This window comes from Diabrotica virgifera, chromosome 9 (genome assembly GCF_917563875.1).
Source record: "Diabrotica virgifera virgifera chromosome 9, PGI_DIABVI_V3a".
Lineage (NCBI taxonomy): Eukaryota > Metazoa > Arthropoda > Insecta > Coleoptera > Chrysomelidae > Diabrotica > Diabrotica virgifera.
This window is the reverse complement of record NC_065451.1, coordinates 125,202,809-125,220,294: the sequence shown is the minus strand read 5'-3', so window position 1 is coordinate 125,220,294 and position 17,486 is coordinate 125,202,809. Positions and strand designations below refer to the sequence as shown.

The following is a 17,486-nucleotide window of genomic DNA, read 5'->3' as shown; positions in this document are numbered from 1 at the left end:
CGAATAACGTGGCTCTGTAGACAAATCTGTGACACAAAGAGGTGTCTTTTGTCGTTCATCGTCTTTTATGAAGACTTTGAAATTTACATTTTCGCGTCCGCTACGGAAAAGATTTCTTCTGTATACCAGAGAAATCTTTTCGTTTAATTAATATAGATGTCGTACCAAGTGTACTGAAGTCTGGTTATTTTATTATTACCAGAAAGGCCAAAAGCATTTTCTTACACCTCGACCATCCACCTAGATGTTCCTGACGAGAGCTTGACATGAGCTCGAAACACGTCGTGTAGAATATCGGTGGTGGTCGAAGTGAAATAAAATGCAATTGCCGTTTCCTTTCATATCACGGTTCTTCTCCGTTATGGACGAATGTGTAGCGAATAACGTGGCTCTGTAGACAAATCTGTGACACAAAGAGGTGTCTTTTGTCGTTCATCGTCTTTTATGAAGACTTTGAAATTTACATTTTCGCGTCCGCTACGGAAAAGATTTCTTCTGTATACCAGAGAAATCTTTTCGTTTAATTAATATAGATGTCGTACCAAGTGTACTGAAGTCTGGTTATTTTATTATTACCAGAAAGGCCAAAAGCATTTTCTTACACCTCGACCATCCACCTAGATGTTCCTGACGAGAGCTTGACATGAGCTCGAAACACGTCGTGTAGAATATCGGTGGTGGTCGAAGTGAAATAAAATGCAATTGCCGTTTCCTTTCATATCACGGTTCTTCTCCGTTATGGACGAATGTGTAGCGAATAACGTGGCTCTGTAGACAAATCTGTGACACAAAGAGGTGTCTTTTGTCGTTCATCGTCTTTTATGAAGACTTTGAAATTTACATTTTCGCGTCCGCTACGGAAAAGATTTCTTCTGTATACCAGAGAAATCTTTTCGTTTAATTAATATAGATGTCGTACCAAGTGTACTGAAGTCTGGTTATTTTATTATTACCAGAAAGGCCAAAAGCATTTTCTTACACCTCGACCATCCACCTAGATGTTCCTGACGAGAGCTTGACATGAGCTCGAAACACGTCGTGTAGAATATCGGTGGTGGTCGAAGTGAAATAAAATGCAATTGCCGTTTCCTTTCATATCACGGTTCTTCTCCGTTATGGACGAATGTGTAGCGAATAACGTGGCTCTGTAGACAAATCTGTGACACAAAGAGGTGTCTTTTGTCGTTCATCGTCTTTTATGAAGACTTTGAAATTTACATTTTCGCGTCCGCTACGGAAAAGATTTCTTCTGTATACCAGAGAAATCTTTTCGTTTAATTAATATAGATGTCGTACCAAGTGTACTGAAGTCTGGTTATTTTATTATTACCAGAAAGGCCAAAAGCATTTTCTTACACCTCGACCATCCACCTAGATGTTCCTGACGAGAGCTTGACATGAGCTCGAAACACGTCGTGTAGAATATCGGTGGTGGTCGAAGTGAAATAAAATGCAATTGCCGTTTCCTTTCATATCACGGTTCTTCTCCGTTATGGACGAATGTGTAGCGAATAACGTGGCTCTGTAGACAAATCTGTGACACAAAGAGGTGTCTTTTGTCGTTCATCGTCTTTTATGAAGACTTTGAAATTTACATTTTCGCGTCCGCTACGGAAAAGATTTCTTCTGTATACCAGAGAAATCTTTTCGTTTAATTAATATAGATGTCGTACCAAGTGTACTGAAGTCTGGTTATTTTATTATTACCAGAAAGGCCAAAAGCATTTTCTTACACCTCGACCATCCACCTAGATGTTCCTGACGAGAGCTTGACATGAGCTCGAAACACGTCGTGTAGAATATCGGTGGTGGTCGAAGTGAAATAAAATGCAATTGCCGTTTCCTTTCATATATATATATATATATATATATATATATATATATATATATATATATATATATATATATATATATATATATATATATATATATATATATATATATATATATATATATATATGTATAATATAGCTGCAATTATCATTATTATTATTCACAAATTGTTTCATCAGAATCATAATCGGACTCCTCTGGTTCAACTGGTAAGTTGAAGTTTCGAAAAAATGCATCTGTTACAATACTTGGGAGTACACGATGTGAGTGGTGATTAATAATCCTACTTAAATCGTTAGGGCTTAACGTTCGTGGATTTTTACAGACTGCCAGTAGTGTTATAAAAATATGTCTTATCATAGGTGCCTTTATAATCTCAACTGCTATTTTCTGAATTTTAGCTCGTTCTTCAGTTTCTGATGCATTTACCATTCTGCACTTGTTGGAAGTGTTTCCTCACAATATAATGAAGTTAAGTGAATTCTTAAGGAAAGTTTGCAGAAACAAAAAAAATTTTACAATCTCCACACAGTACTGTACCTCTAAAACAAAAAAAAAAAACAAAAAATAAATTGCAGTTATATATATATTAATACAAAATTACTCCGTAGGAGGTATCAATGTGGTGGTGCAGTCATCGTCATCGTCGTCGCCGTAGTCATTTCTGGTCTCACTTATTGTCGCTCTTCTGGTATGATCTTCTTTATCATCATCATCATCATCTATAATGTGTTCATCAAATGACCACACTTGTGAATTTTGATCAAGATCAATGGACTCAACATGCTGTGTTACTCTCCTCTTCAATTTTTTCTTTAAAGGTTCCTTCTGAATTGATTTAATAGAAGGAGTAGTAGTAGGAGGAGGAGGAAGAGCTTCTGTCTCCTCCTCTAAGTCAAAGTAGTATCTCTTCATTGCTTTTTCAAACAATCCTATCTCATTAGAATCATTTATTTGCATACGGATATATTTTACTGGTAAGTTACCAAATTTTCTCGACAGCGTTGTGGACTTTGGGGTATATACTAAGTCTATTAAGATTCTATCATTCCGGAGAGATATGCTTCTTAAACCATATCTGAAATAGAATGCAAAAACTGATTGTTAAAAAAAAAAAAAAACATACCTGAATAGCTGCCTTATGACTACTAGAGCCATTTTCGTGGGGAAATTTAATCTATCTTCTATGGATACCAAAATTGTACATGGTACACCAGACATTTTATATATAGAAAAGAACAACAATAAACAATAAATAAAACAGTGACAATAAATGAGACCACGATGAATACACCAACAATGACAAAATGTTACTCACTTAGTACTTATTTCAACCTGTTATTGGTATAATATCATATCCGTTTGCAGGCACCTGTATATATATAAACAGATGAAATAGAGAATGTGGAAAAATCCCCTTACGAACAATTCACACATCCACCATTTCGGGTTGGGAAAAATTTTTTGAATAGAATCAAAGATCCAAACACCAGTTCTTAGAAATGTGTTTCGCCCTGGTGTTTGGATCTTTGATTCTATTCAAAAAAATTTTTCCCAACCCGAAATGGTGGATGTGTGAATTGTTCGTAAGGGGATTTTTCCACATTCTCTATTTCATCTGTTTGATTTCGTACGAGTGGTCGTCAAACCATTAACCTTGGATCTTTTGATCACTGAGTGTGTTTCAAGGATCTATATCTCATGTTTTTAAACATATATATATATATATATATATATATATATATATATTGATGCACGTTAAGTTGTGACTTCCGGTATACAGAAGAGGCTGTCTGGCTTCCAGCTTTTCTACTTGGGATTATTTTTTAAAAATTGCATATTTGATAAGAGGGGGGGTGCTACGATAGATCTACATATTGAGGGGAAAGGATTTACCATAATAAATGTTGTATATATATAGGTATATACGGAAGCGGACATAATACGTTGTGGCTTCTGTAAATAGGGTAGTTCAAGTCGCGTTGTCACTTCCAGCGATGTTGTCATGTTTTTGGAAGTCACAGCGTCTCTTCTGCCAAATTTACCTCGTAGTTTGAGCGTGATCTGTTATCTTAGAGTCTCACACTTGGCAGTGGAATTCATTGGTATCTAGCGTTCCAATAAGAAGGTCTTCTTTTTAAAGTGCCTACCCGTTCCGGATGTTGGCGATCATCATGGCTATCTTGACTTTGTTTACCGCAGCGCGGGACAGTTCAGTGGTAGTCATGTTATACCACGTTCGTAAAGTTTACCACTTTTACCACGTCCTCTTTTACCACTTACCTTCCCTTGAAAAATCCGTTGGAGAAGGCGGTAACGTTCTTGATTTCTCATTACATGTCATTTTCGCATTGGAAATCGAAATTGGTTAATTGGTTTAATTGGTTAATTGGTTAAAAGGCTTAATTCTATATATAAAATATCATTAATATTATATAGTTTAACTGTAATAATAATTGTTACAATAATTAAAACTATGCATTAGTCAATTACAGCTATTAATGAACATAATTCTGTGAATGAATATGAGTCTGTAATTCGGACCCCCGGAGAATTACAGAGGAATTAATTTATTAAACACAACACTAAGTGATAACAAACACACTGAATACAATTATAAGATTAGCAGAAGAACAACAAGGTTTTAGGTCGGGAAGATCATGTACCGACGCTATATTTATAATGAGGCAGATTCAAGAGAAATCAGTAGAATACAACAAACCGGCATACTTATGTTTCGTCGATTTTAAAAAGGAATTTGACAGAGTCAAATTAAAAGACGTTATCCATTTATTGTACGCAAGAGAGGTACCTCTAGGAATAATTAAAACGATCGAAAATATCTATCAGAACAACACGATCAGAGTAAAAGTAGATAAAGAACTAACTGACCCAATTGAAGCTGGCAATGGGATAAGACAGGGAGAAAATTAAGAATTTGCCGAGCTCTGTTAATATGATGTATTTCTGCACACGTTTAAAGCAAAAAACTTTTAATAATTAGATACAATTATTCTATTATAAAGTGAACTCTCCCTTGGATGGACAGTAGTTGATCCGCATAATCTGTCCGTTTAAGGCAGGCGTCCGTTTAAGGGAAAAATAAATATGATATAATTAATTATTTTTAATGAGAAATAAGCCACAATTTTACTAAAAAAAATTATTTCATTAACGTTTCGACGCCCAAGTCGGGTGTCATCAAAATAAATATTACTAGAGTAACAATGTATTACTAGAGTAATATTTTGTATTTTGACAACGACAAATATAAAAATGCCACAAGGAAATAGCTTCAGAACAACAATGAATATGTTAATTTAAAATTTTTAATAACTTTAATAACTAAAATTATTTCAGTTACTTTAATTATATGTACATATAGGTTGATGGCTCAGATCATGCACAAAATTTATTGTGAAATTTAATCCGAAAATAATTTACGAAATTTTTACCAAAACGCTAAGACCTACAAATTAATACAATGACGTCTATTGAACTCAAATATCTTCATTCGACAATTAAGTTAAGATTCATATTTCAGTCAAAACACAAAAATTTATCGAGGTATTTATTATCAGAGTAATAATGGGGTCAGCAATTCTTTCATGGATCGACATACACATTAAAATTTTGCTTGCGTTGCTAACAGTTAAAAGATGTGAACAGATTTGTATTACATAATTAATATAGCGTAAACAGTATTCATACCTAATATCAAATATCACTCGTGTAAAGATCTGTTGCCCGATCAAGGAATACAAAACTTATCGAAAACTTCCAAAAAATAAATTAAGGATGAAAATTTGGGAATAGGTAGTTGAAATTGTCTATTATTATATAAGAAAATGTTTACAATTCTACATCTCCTCCATTTTACAAAAATGGAGGGGAATACACCCTTCTTGGGGTTGAAAATATACATTCAAAATAAGTCCGGAATTGGATAAAATAACTAATTTTAAGCAACTTTTGTTCTATAGAGTTTTTTCACTAAGTCAATACTTTTCGAGTTATTTGCAAGTGAATATGTTCATTTTTATGCTTATGAACGGTTTTTCGCAAGTAACTCAAAAAGTAAGTATTTTATCGAAAAATGTATTCTTAGCAAAAATATAGCTTATAAAAAAAGTGAAACAAATGGTGTACACATGAAGTCTGTTGACCCAGAAGAAGCAGAGTTGTAGCTAATGAGGAGTAGGTCCTTCTTCGTCAAATTTCAAATCAAATGTTTCGACGTGAAATGACCAAAAAACGGAGCACTTTTCAGGGAAAATTAATTACAACTTTTTTAAAGTGTTTAAAAAAAGGTTTATTTTTGTTTTTAAAAGAACTTTTAACGTTAAAAGTGAGTTACGCTCAAAATATTGTTACGCAAATAAAAGGGCTAAACCCTTTTTATTTTTTGGTATAAAAATCGCGAAAATCACCCCCTAATTAGCATCTCAAATAAATTTAATCGTTACCGCTTCACACTTTACTTTTCTTATGTATTCTTTATATGATCTGTAAGTTTCATCGGTTCAAAGTGCTTCTTTTTGAAATGGCTTTAGTTAAAATGGCTTGAACAAGTCACTAATCACGAGTGTATGCAAATTTTGAACAGTCTTAGCGTAACCAATTTTTGTCTACCAGGAAAACAAAAAATCCAAAATAATCAGAAAAGCAAAACGTACATTTTATTACTGTTTGAGGTTTTTGGTATTACTAATAATTTTTCAGTTATTTTGAAAAAAAAAGGAATTTTTTTCAAAATCAGAAAAAATGTTTTATTTTAAAACCAATTTTTTTCAAAATTGAACAGTTTGAACCAATAAAACTTATAGATCATTATAAAGAATACATAAACAAAATACCTTGTGAAGCAGTAACGATTCATTTTATTTGGGATGCTAATTAGGGGGTGATTTTCGCGATTGTTTTTACCAAAATATAAAAGGGAGCAAAAATATTTTGAGCGTAACTCACTTACTTTTAATGTTAGAAGTTAAAAAAAAACAAAAATAAGCCTGTTTTTAAACACTTTAAAAAATTTTTTAATAAGTTTTCCCCGGAAAGTTCTCCGTTTTTTGGTTATTTCACTTTAAAATATTCGATTTGGAATTGGGCGAATAAGGACCTACTTTTCATTAGTTACAACTCCGCTTCTACTGGGTATACAGATTTCATGCGTACTCCATTCTTTTCACTATTTATAAGCTATATTTTTACTAAGAATATCTTCTTCGATAAAATACTTACTTTTTGAGTTATTTGCGAAAAACCGTCTAAAACATGTTTTTTGTTGTTAAAAATGAATATATTCACTCGCAAATAACTCTATATTTTTCACCCCCGAGAAGGGGTATTCCCCTCCATTTTTGTAAAATGGAGGGTGTGTAGAGTAGTTAACTTTTTCTTATATAATAATAATTTCATTCAGAAATTGGTCTTTACAAAAGTTACCAGTTCTACCAAAAACAAAATCTTACGATTGGACCATCATGACAGTTAAACAAAGCGAAGTGCCTCGATACATGATTGTAGGTTTTCAGACAGATAGAGAAAATAGTAAAACACGAGATAATAGCGATTTTGATCATTGTAATTTGACTAATTTAAAAGTGTATTTGAATTCTGAGGTTTATCCATATGATAATTTAAATATTGATTTTAAAAAGAAACACTATGCCATTGCTTATGAAATGTATGCAAGGTTTCAAGAATCATATTATTTTCAAGGTAAAAGCGAACCTTGCTTATCCTTAACCAATTTCATACAAAAAGCACCGATATTCATCATAGATTGTAGTCACCAAAACGAAGCAGTAAAAGGTGGTGCTATAGATGTGCGATTAGAACTAGAATCATCAGAAAACTTTCCAGACAACACTTCAGTATACTGTTTAATAATTCATGATCGTACTGTTATCTACAATCCATTATCAAATTTAGTAAAAGTGCAATAATGTTTATTATAGATATCCAAGGTTTCCAATATAAAGACAGCGAGTTCTTTATTAAAGAAATATGTATATTTAATATATATACACGTGTGTGGCATCATACATTTGTCAATTATCCTGTGAGTTTGGATTGTTTTGCAGAAAAACATAAACACCATCTTCAGTGGATAACCGACAATATACATGGAATAAATTGGAATAGTTCACATCCCAATAATATTTCAATGGAAACTATTAGTGAGTACATTAAAAATATTATTGGAACCAATACAATTGTAGTCAAAGGAAGTCCGAAAAAGAAGACACTCCAAAAGTTTTTGTGTAATAAAATTATAGATATAGAAGCTACAATGAACTGTCCAAAATTATGTGTATTAAAACAAAATTCATGCAATATGTTAATCCATTGCAATGTACATACTATCAATACCTTAAGTTGTTCTCTAGAAATTGTAAATGTAATACATGATTGGTTAATGAATAAATTTATTACTAATATTGAAAATGTTACTTGTGACAAATAAAACTCATATTGTCAAAAATTTTTTTTAATTTTTTTTTCCTCATGTACAAAGCATAACGCAAACAAATATATATATATATATATATATATATATATATATATATATATATATATATATATATATATATATATATATATATATATATATATATGTATAATATAGCTGCAATTATCATTATTATTATTCACAAATTGTTTCATCAGAATCATAATCGGACTCTTCTGGTTCAACTGGTAAGTTGAAGTTTCGAAAAAATGCATCTGTTACAATACTTGGGAGTACACGATGTGAGTGGTGATTAATAATCCTACTTAAATCGTTAGGGCTTAACGTTCGTGGATTTTTACAGACTGCCAGTAGTGTTATAAAAATATGTCTTATCATAGGTGCCTTTATAATCTCAACTGCTATTTTCTGAATTTTAGCTCGTTCTTCAGTTTCTGATGCATTTACCATTCTGCACTTGTTGGAAGTGTTTCCTCACAATATAATGAAGTTAAGTGAATTCTTAAGGAAAGTTTGCAGAAACAAAAAAAAATTTTACAATTTTTACTCCACACAGTACTGTACCTCTAAAACAAAAAAAAAAACCAAAAAATAAATTGCAGTTATATATATATACAGTGCTGTCTTTGTAACAATATAGGTTCCGGTACGCAATGTTCCGGGAGCCTGGGGGTATTCAGAAGAGGGGTCAGGCCCCGGGAAATCTTTGTAAATTTAGCCTCAAAAAGGGCATTTAAAGCTATTTGGGAACAAGAACAAATTTAAGAATTTGTGTATAATTTGACCTGAATACTATAAAAAATCTAAGACCATCTCTACTTGGCTACATCATTGATAAAATAAGAGTACAAAGATTATTTTTCTCAGAAAATTTGAAATTTTTTACTCCTATTAAACTTGTGGTTTCTTAACAGGTATGTCTGCTTGTACTGGAAAAAACTGTATTTGCTAACTGGCCTATTGTAGGAATTTAATCTTGTACACATTTCAAGGGCATATTATAAAAAACGCACAAAATCTTAGTTTACATGTTTTATTGCATAATTTTCCAAATAACAGTTCAAAAGTAACAAATTAGTCAGTATTCAGTAACAAATTAATCAGTGTAAGTTTTTAGATCATAGCTACATTTTACAAGAAAAAGCAATAAATTTGATAACTTACAGTTTATAGAACTGTCCAAAGTTTGGAGAAGTTTTTGTCGTAAGTCTCTTCTCTGCCTCTTTCCTTGCTGTTTGTGTCCAATGCTGAGTGCCGTCCCCGAAGCAGCCACGAATTCACGTACTTCGAGGGTTCAAATCGAGTAAGAGGTGGGCCGTTTAACTTCACAAACATTAATGAAGAAACAGTTTTTGTGAGTAGGGAAGCTCTGCCAACAGTAATTATCAGGTTCATTTGGGAAAATCCCCTTTCGCACTCACTGGAAGATATTGGTATTGTCTTTAAAGCTGTTGTCAAACGTAGCAAATTTTCTGGGTAGCTATTAATTGTTCTCATAATTTTATCCAAATTTCTACAATTGTCAAAAACATATTTTCTGAAGGATTTAATTGCCTCTCGTTTGTTCACTTGTAGACGAACTGCGAGCGCTTCAATGTCTCTTTCCCCAAAAGTATTGTCTTTAATGTTTTTGGGCCGTGCTTCTGTCAACTATGCGGGCACAATTGGCCAACACTGCATCGTTTCCACTGAGCATCCTCTTTTCGATTGATTGAGCAAGGTGGTCATAAAACACAACAGCATTGATGGGGTCTTCTTTAGATTTTACATAAAACTTCTGTTGTTGACAGCTGTCTCAGCTTGCGCATACAACATTCCAGGACTGCCTTTCCAAGAAACAAACGTGTTAATCAAAATCTGAAGTTTCTTGTTAGCTCGAAATAGGTCAAGGTCTCCATGTTGTAACTCCTCACTAACATCAGACAGTTCTTGCAGTGCGTCGCACATCAGTCCCAAATCCAAAATGAAACTTTCTGTGTAGGCTTTCGTATTTGGATCTTTCCAAAGGACCACGCGTCTGATCTACTTTGGCTGCTGCAAAATGGTTGGCTAAGACCTCATAATTTTCCCAAACGGCCGAATCTGTGCGAAAACTTTTGATGCGACCCACCGCGTGTTCAAAATTCTACCGATTTTTAACAGTTGTACACCAGGCTCATCGTCACATACGTGCAGCTCCCGACTGTTCTTGGACGAGGCGTGATACAGTACGTATAGTTTGTCTATAAATCCCTTGAACCGGTTTATACTTGCCATTTTCTTTACCACGTCACTCACACACAACTCAAATCTATGATTACAGCAATGCCAAATAACAATAGATGGAAACTTCTCTTTCAACAGTACACCAACCCCAGACTTCGCTCCAAGCATCACTGCTGCTCCATCACATGCTAAAGCAACAAGTCTACTTTTTAAAACGTTTTCGTCTATTTTGTGTCCTTCAAGGCATTTCATAACAGCATTAAAAATTTCACGAGACGGCACATTTTCCAGTTCCACAAGGTCTAAAAACAAGTTCACAGGTGACTCCATATTAAACTTTTTTAGGCACACTATATGGTACAAAATCAATGTTGATTTTTTACTTAATGTTGTTGATTCATCAATAATAACCGCAATTTTATCAGTCCCTTCTACTATTTCCTGTACAACTTGTTTCTTCATTTCTGAACTTATGTGAGTAATAATTATACATATTAGCACAAGCGTTCCGTGAATATAAAATTCTGCCCATATCTAACCCGTTTAGCTCTTGAACATCTATTTCCGCCTAAAAGTGGTTGAAAGATTGATTTTCCTTTGCTACCTTATAAGCAGTTCGAAAAACTCGCGCCGTTACTTCTTTTTCTTTTGACACTGTTTTAAAAAAAACCTTTCTTAAGTTTCTTTCTGTGAATCTGCAAAAATCTTAACAGCAGCTTCATGAGCAGCACTAACTTTGTAATCAAATATCTTTTTTCTTAGTGAAGTTTGCTGCTGAGCTCGACTCTCTCCAAAACTACTAACATCACATTCAGTCCACTGCTTGGCCATTTTCATACCATTTTTTTCCAACTTTTCCGCAAACGTCATACCCTAACTTTTTGTTTTGTACAATAAGCCAATCGTTTTTCCTACAATGTTCACTCCTTTGTTCAAAAGTCCAACAGTCTGGCCAATGCTTATCACCTTCTTTGCCGCCATAACAGAAGAAGACAAATTAACGCTGGATGAACTAGACACTAGTGAAGCCGTTTGGTTCAATATCACTGGCGATGTTAAGCATTTTTGAGATTGTTCATCTAGTTTTCGTTTTTTGGGCTGGTTAAAATAATTAGACGCGGAGACTGCGGGGAGGGTAGAAGAAAGTACAGTGGTGAGATCACGATGAGTAGAATTCTATTTTGCTGACGTCACGTTGCCTAGCAACCGTCGATTCTCGCATTGTAAAATTCGTTTTGTGACGTCAGCAAAATAGAATTCTACCGATCGTGATCCCACCTGTCTCGCGTTAAATACAAAGTTGTAAGTTCTACATCGCATCAATCGCATAATGGCTCACCTAAAGTTACAAAATATTTGTTGTTTTTTTTTGTTTTTTTTTTGTCCCAAAAGGTGCCGGTACGGCGTACCGGCGCGTACCGTCACAAAAACAGCACTGTATATATATATATATATATATATATATATATATATATATATATATATATATATATATATATTAATACAAAATTACTCCGTAGGAGGTATCAATGTGGTGGTGCAGTCATCGTCATCGTCGTCGCCGTAGTCATTTCTGGTCTCACTTATTGTCGCTCTTCTGGTATGATCTTCTTTATCATCATCATCATCTATAATGTGTTCTTCAAATGACCACACTTGTGAATTTTGATCAAGATCAATGGACTCAACATGCTGTGTTACTCCCCTCTTCAATTTTTTCTTTAAAGGTTCCTTCTGAATTGATTTAATAGAAGGAGTAGTAGTAGGAGGAGGAGGAAGAGCTTCTGTCTCCTCCTCTAAGTCAAAGTAGTATCTCTTCATTGTTTTTCAAACAATCCTATCTCATTAGAATCATTTATTTGCATACGGATATATTTTACTGGTAAGTTACCAAATTTTCTCGACAGCGTTGTGGACTTTGGGGTATATACTAAGTCTATTAAGATTCTATCATTCCGGAGAGATATGCTTCTTAAACCATATCTGAAATGGAATGCAAAAACTGATTGTTAAAAAAAAAAAACATACCTGAATAGCTGCCTTATGACTACTAGAGCCATTTTCGTGGGGAAATTTAATCTATCTTCTATGGATACCAAAATTGTACATGGTACACCAGACATTTTATATATAGAAAAGAACAACAATAAACAATAAATAAAACAGTGACAATAAATGAGACCACGATGAATACACCAACAATGACAAAATGTTACTCACTTAGTACTTATTTCAACCTGTTATTGGTATAATATCATATCCGTTTGCAGGCACCTGTATATATATATATATATATATATATATATATATATATATATATATATATATATATATATATATATATATATATATATCAAACAGATGAAATAGAGAATGTGGAAAAATCCCCTTACGAACAATTCACACATCCACCATTTCGGGCTGGGAAATTTTTTTTTTTTTTTTATGTGTGTTTGATTTTTTATGATCACTGAGTGTGTTTCAAAGATCTACATCTTATGTTTTATATATATATATATATATATATATATATATATATATATATATATATATATATATATATATATATATATATAAGATTATGGTATTCTTGACTGTATATTCAAATATCAAGCAGTGATTCTTGAGGATGCAGTCTATTTTGGCCCACAAGACAAAGAAAACTCTTTGACTTACTGTCAAGCTTTCGAATTTATTTTAATTCTTTTTCAAGACATCTGTTGACAAAAATATACAATTATAAAAATTATGTAGGTACTTACAATTTTCTTAATTACTTACTAGTCATGAGATTACATTGAAAAAATTTGAAACTTTACTAAAAGGACAATTATGCACATAGGTATGAAAAATTATTTTTAAAAACTTCAGTTATGTTGTCATGTTTGAAATATGTCATGAAATATGTAAAGTGTATACACTTTATATAGGAGGAAAGTAAAACTAGTAACAACATATTTTTTATTTTTTTTATATTAGATTTTATTAGATTGATCTATGAAAAAAAAATTAATAACATCAAACCCAATTAGTCCAGTCATTTTTTAAAGCATGTTGGATTTTAATGTTGGATTATATGATAGAAAATCAGATTATGATGTACTAATTTTTTTGTTGATATGCTAATATGTAACAATAAATGTTACTTAATTTGTCTATATCTGATTTTCTATTTATACATTTTTTATTTTTCTGTATATGTGTCATTTCTATAAATAACCTTTTCTGTTCATTTTTTACCCTCTGTAGGATTAACGCTTGTGAAAAATTAAATGTATGATTTAAATTAATCGAGTGGTCGGCTAACGCACAAGCTTGTGATTTATTTGTGTTAATATCACTTCTGTGAGATATTATTCTACTGTGCAATGTACGAGAAGTTTCTCCTATATAAACTTTATCACAGTCTGAGCAAGGAATTTGATAAACAACTTTTGAACTTTCTTTGGTCGTTAGAGGATCCTTAGTTTTAGTGTATAAATTTGCTATAGTTTTAACATTTCTAGTAGCAATTTGTATGTTTTCTAATCCTTTAAATAATTTTAGAAGTTTTGGTGTTAAGAATGGAATATAAGGTAAAGATCCAAATGTTTGTGATGTTGCTGGTACTAAGGTGTCAACTGGAGGGTTATTGTTTTGGCTATTATTTATTTCTTGGCTTGCCGTGATGGAAGGTGGAGAGGTTGCAGTACTAAAAATTAATTTATTAAGTAGGCCTACCGGATAAGAGTTTTCCATTAATATGGTTTTTAGTCTCTTCAAACTCTGTTCTCTATATGTTGGATGAGATATTTTTATTACTCTACTTTTTAGTCCCAAAATTAAGTTTATTTTCATTCTTGTAGGATGTTCTGAATAATAATTTATGAATCTATTGCTAGAAATCGGTTTTCGATACCATTCTGTTTTGAGACTATTATCTTCAGTGCGATGGACTATCATATCCAGAAAAGGGAGACTGTTATTTTGTTCTCTTTCAGCAGTGAACTGTAATTGGTTACATTGGTTGTTAAAAATATTTAAAACCTCATTCATTTTGTCATTAGGTACTGCTAGGATTAAATCATCTACAAAACGTTTAACAAACGGAATATGAAAAGGTATTATTTTTAAACAATCTTCAATAAGATCGTCAAGAGCGTAGTTGCAGATGATTGGCGATAATGAGCTTCCCATAGGAGTGCCTGATGTTTGTTTGTAATAACTATTATTAAATTTGCAGATGTTGGTATCAAAGATGAAATGTAATATTTCTTTTAGTGTATTTAAATTTAATGTACAATGTGATTGGATCTCATTCCAGTGTTTTTCTATGCTGTTTAGAATTAAATATGATGGGATATTGGTAAATAGAGATACCACATCAAAACTTACTAAAATGTATGTATCTGGGATTTTTTTATTATTTATGAAATTACTAAAAACAAAAGAATCTCTAATTACTATGTTGTTGTTAAAATTGTATGCATCTGTTAAAATAGTTGTAATAAAATTTGCCAATTTACTGTTGGGAGAATCTATTGAAGAGATTATTGGTCTCATTGAAAGAGTGGGTTTATGTACTTTAGGCAATGCATAGAATCGTTATTATTAAAATTACTATTAAATTACTAAACGATGTCAAATATTACAAACAACTCACAAACGATCCGACATGCACATTACAACAAAAATCGAATAAACTTGTATCAAAATTAGCAAATAATGACCTCATCTCTGCTAGTGTATCAAAATCATTGAAAATTTACAATTCAGTAACTCCACGATTCTATGCATTGCCTAAAGTACATAAACCCACTCTTTCAATGAGACCAATAATCTCTTCAATAGATTCTCCCAACAGTAAATTGGCAAATTTTATTACAACTATTTTAACAGATGCATACAATTTTAACAACAACATAGTAATTAGAGATTCTTTTGTTTTTAGTAATTTCATAAATAATAAAAAAATCCCAGATACATACATTTTAGTAAGTTTTGATGTGGTATCTCTATTTACCAATATCCCATCATATTTAATTCTAAACAGCATAGAAAAACACTGGAATGAGATCCAATCACATTGTACATTAAATTTAAATACACTAAAAGAAATATTACATTTCATCTTTGATACCAACATCTGCAAATTTAATAATAGTTATTACAAACAAACATCAGGCACTCCTATGGGAAGCTCATTATCGCCAATCATCTGCAACTACGCTCTTGACGATCTTATTGAAGATTGTTTAAAAATAATACCTTTTCATATTCCGTTTGTTAAACGTTTTGTAGATGATTTAATCCTAGCAGTACCTAATGACAAAATGAATGAGGTTTTAAATATTTTTAACAACCAATGTAACCAATTACAGTTCACTGCTGAAAGAGAACAAAATAACAGTCTCCCTTTTCTGGATATGATAGTCCATCGCACTGAAGATAATAGTCTCAAAACAGAATGGTATCGAAAACCGATTTCTAGCAATAGATTCATAAATTATTATTCAGAACATCCTACAAGAATGAAAATAAACTTAATTTTGGGACTAAAAAGTAGAGTAATAAAAATATCTCATCCAACATATAGAGAACAGAGTTTGAAGAGACTAAAAACCATATTAATGGAAAACTCTTATCCGGTAGGCCTACTTAATAAATTAATTTTTAGTACTGCAACCTCTCCACCTTCCATCACGGCAAGCCAAGAAATAAATAATAGCCAAAACAATAACCCTCCAGTTGACACCTTAGTACCAGCAACATCACAAACATTTGGATCTTTACCTTATATTCCATTCTTAACACCAAAACTTCTAAAATTATTTAAAGGATTAGAAAACATACAAATTGCTACTAGAAATGTTAAAACTATAGCAAATTTATACACTAAAACTAAGGATCCTCTAACGACCAAAGAAAGTTCAAAAGTTGTTTATCAAATTCCTTGCTCAGACTGTGATAAAGTTTATATAGGAGAAACTTCTCGTACATTGCACAGTAGAATAATATCTCACAGAAGTGATATTAACACAAATAAATCACAAGCTTGTGCGTTAGCCGACCACTCGATTAATTTAAATCATACATTTAATTTTTCACAAGCGTCAATCCTACAGAGGGTAAAAAATGAACAGAAAAGGTTATTTATAGAAATGACACATATACAGAAAAATAAAAAATGTATAAATAGAAAATCAGATATAGACAAATTAAGTAACATTTATTGTTACATATTAGCATATCAACAAAAAAATTAGTACATCATAATCTGATTTTCTATCATATAATCCAACATTAAAATCCAACATGCTTTAAAAAATGACTGGACTAATTGGGTTTGATGTTATTAATTTTTTTTTCATAGATCAATCTAATAAAATCTAATATAAAAAAAATAAAAAATATGTTGTTACTAGTTTTACTTTCCTCCTATATAAAGTGTATACACTTTACATATTTCATGACATATTTCAAACATGACAACATAACTGAAGTTTTTAAAAATAATTTTTCATACCTATGTGCATAATTGTCCTTTTAGTAAAGTTTCAAATTTTTTCAATGTAATCTCATGACTAGTAAGTAATTAAGAAAATTGTAAGTACCTACATAATTTTTATAATTGTATATTTTTGTCAACAGATGTCTTGAAAAAGAATTAAAATAAATTCGAAAGCTTGACAGTAAGTCAAAGAGTTTTCTTTGTCTTGTGGGCCAAAATAGACTGCATCCTCAAGAATCACTGCTTGATATATATATATATATATATATATATATATATATATATATATATATATATATATATATCAAAATTTTATCTATTACCTACTAAAATACTACATAAAACATTTTTAATGAGATGCACTTATTGGAAAACAAAGCAATTATATTACATATTTTTTTCTAATAAGTGCATTGCAAGAAAATGTTTTAATGAATAATTAAAATAATTGGTGTTTGTGACATTGTTGTTATCTAATGGTCA

General features: G+C 31.8%; 1 protein-coding gene across 2 annotated transcripts; it reads right to left on the bottom strand.

Moving 5' to 3' along the window:
• Nucleotides 1-2,368: 2,368 nt before the first annotated feature.
• Nucleotides 2,369-12,793, bottom strand: LOC126892676 (uncharacterized). Of its 2 annotated transcripts, none has more exons than XM_050662316.1 (2): nucleotides 12,542-12,793; nucleotides 2,369-2,911 (listed from the first exon to the last, which is right to left on the bottom strand). In XM_050662316.1, exons 1-2 carry the CDS (start codon nucleotides 12,634-12,636, stop codon nucleotides 2,434-2,436), a joined length of 573 nt encoding a protein of 190 aa, XP_050518273.1. In that variant the 5' UTR covers nucleotides 12,637-12,793; the 3' UTR covers nucleotides 2,369-2,433. The 2 variants fall into 2 exon arrangements, with proteins under 2 accessions (XP_050518273.1, XP_050518272.1); XM_050662315.1 differs by lacking the exon at nucleotides 12,542-12,793 and adding an exon at nucleotides 2,960-3,214.
• Between the last annotated feature and the right edge of the window lie 4,693 nt (nucleotides 12,794-17,486).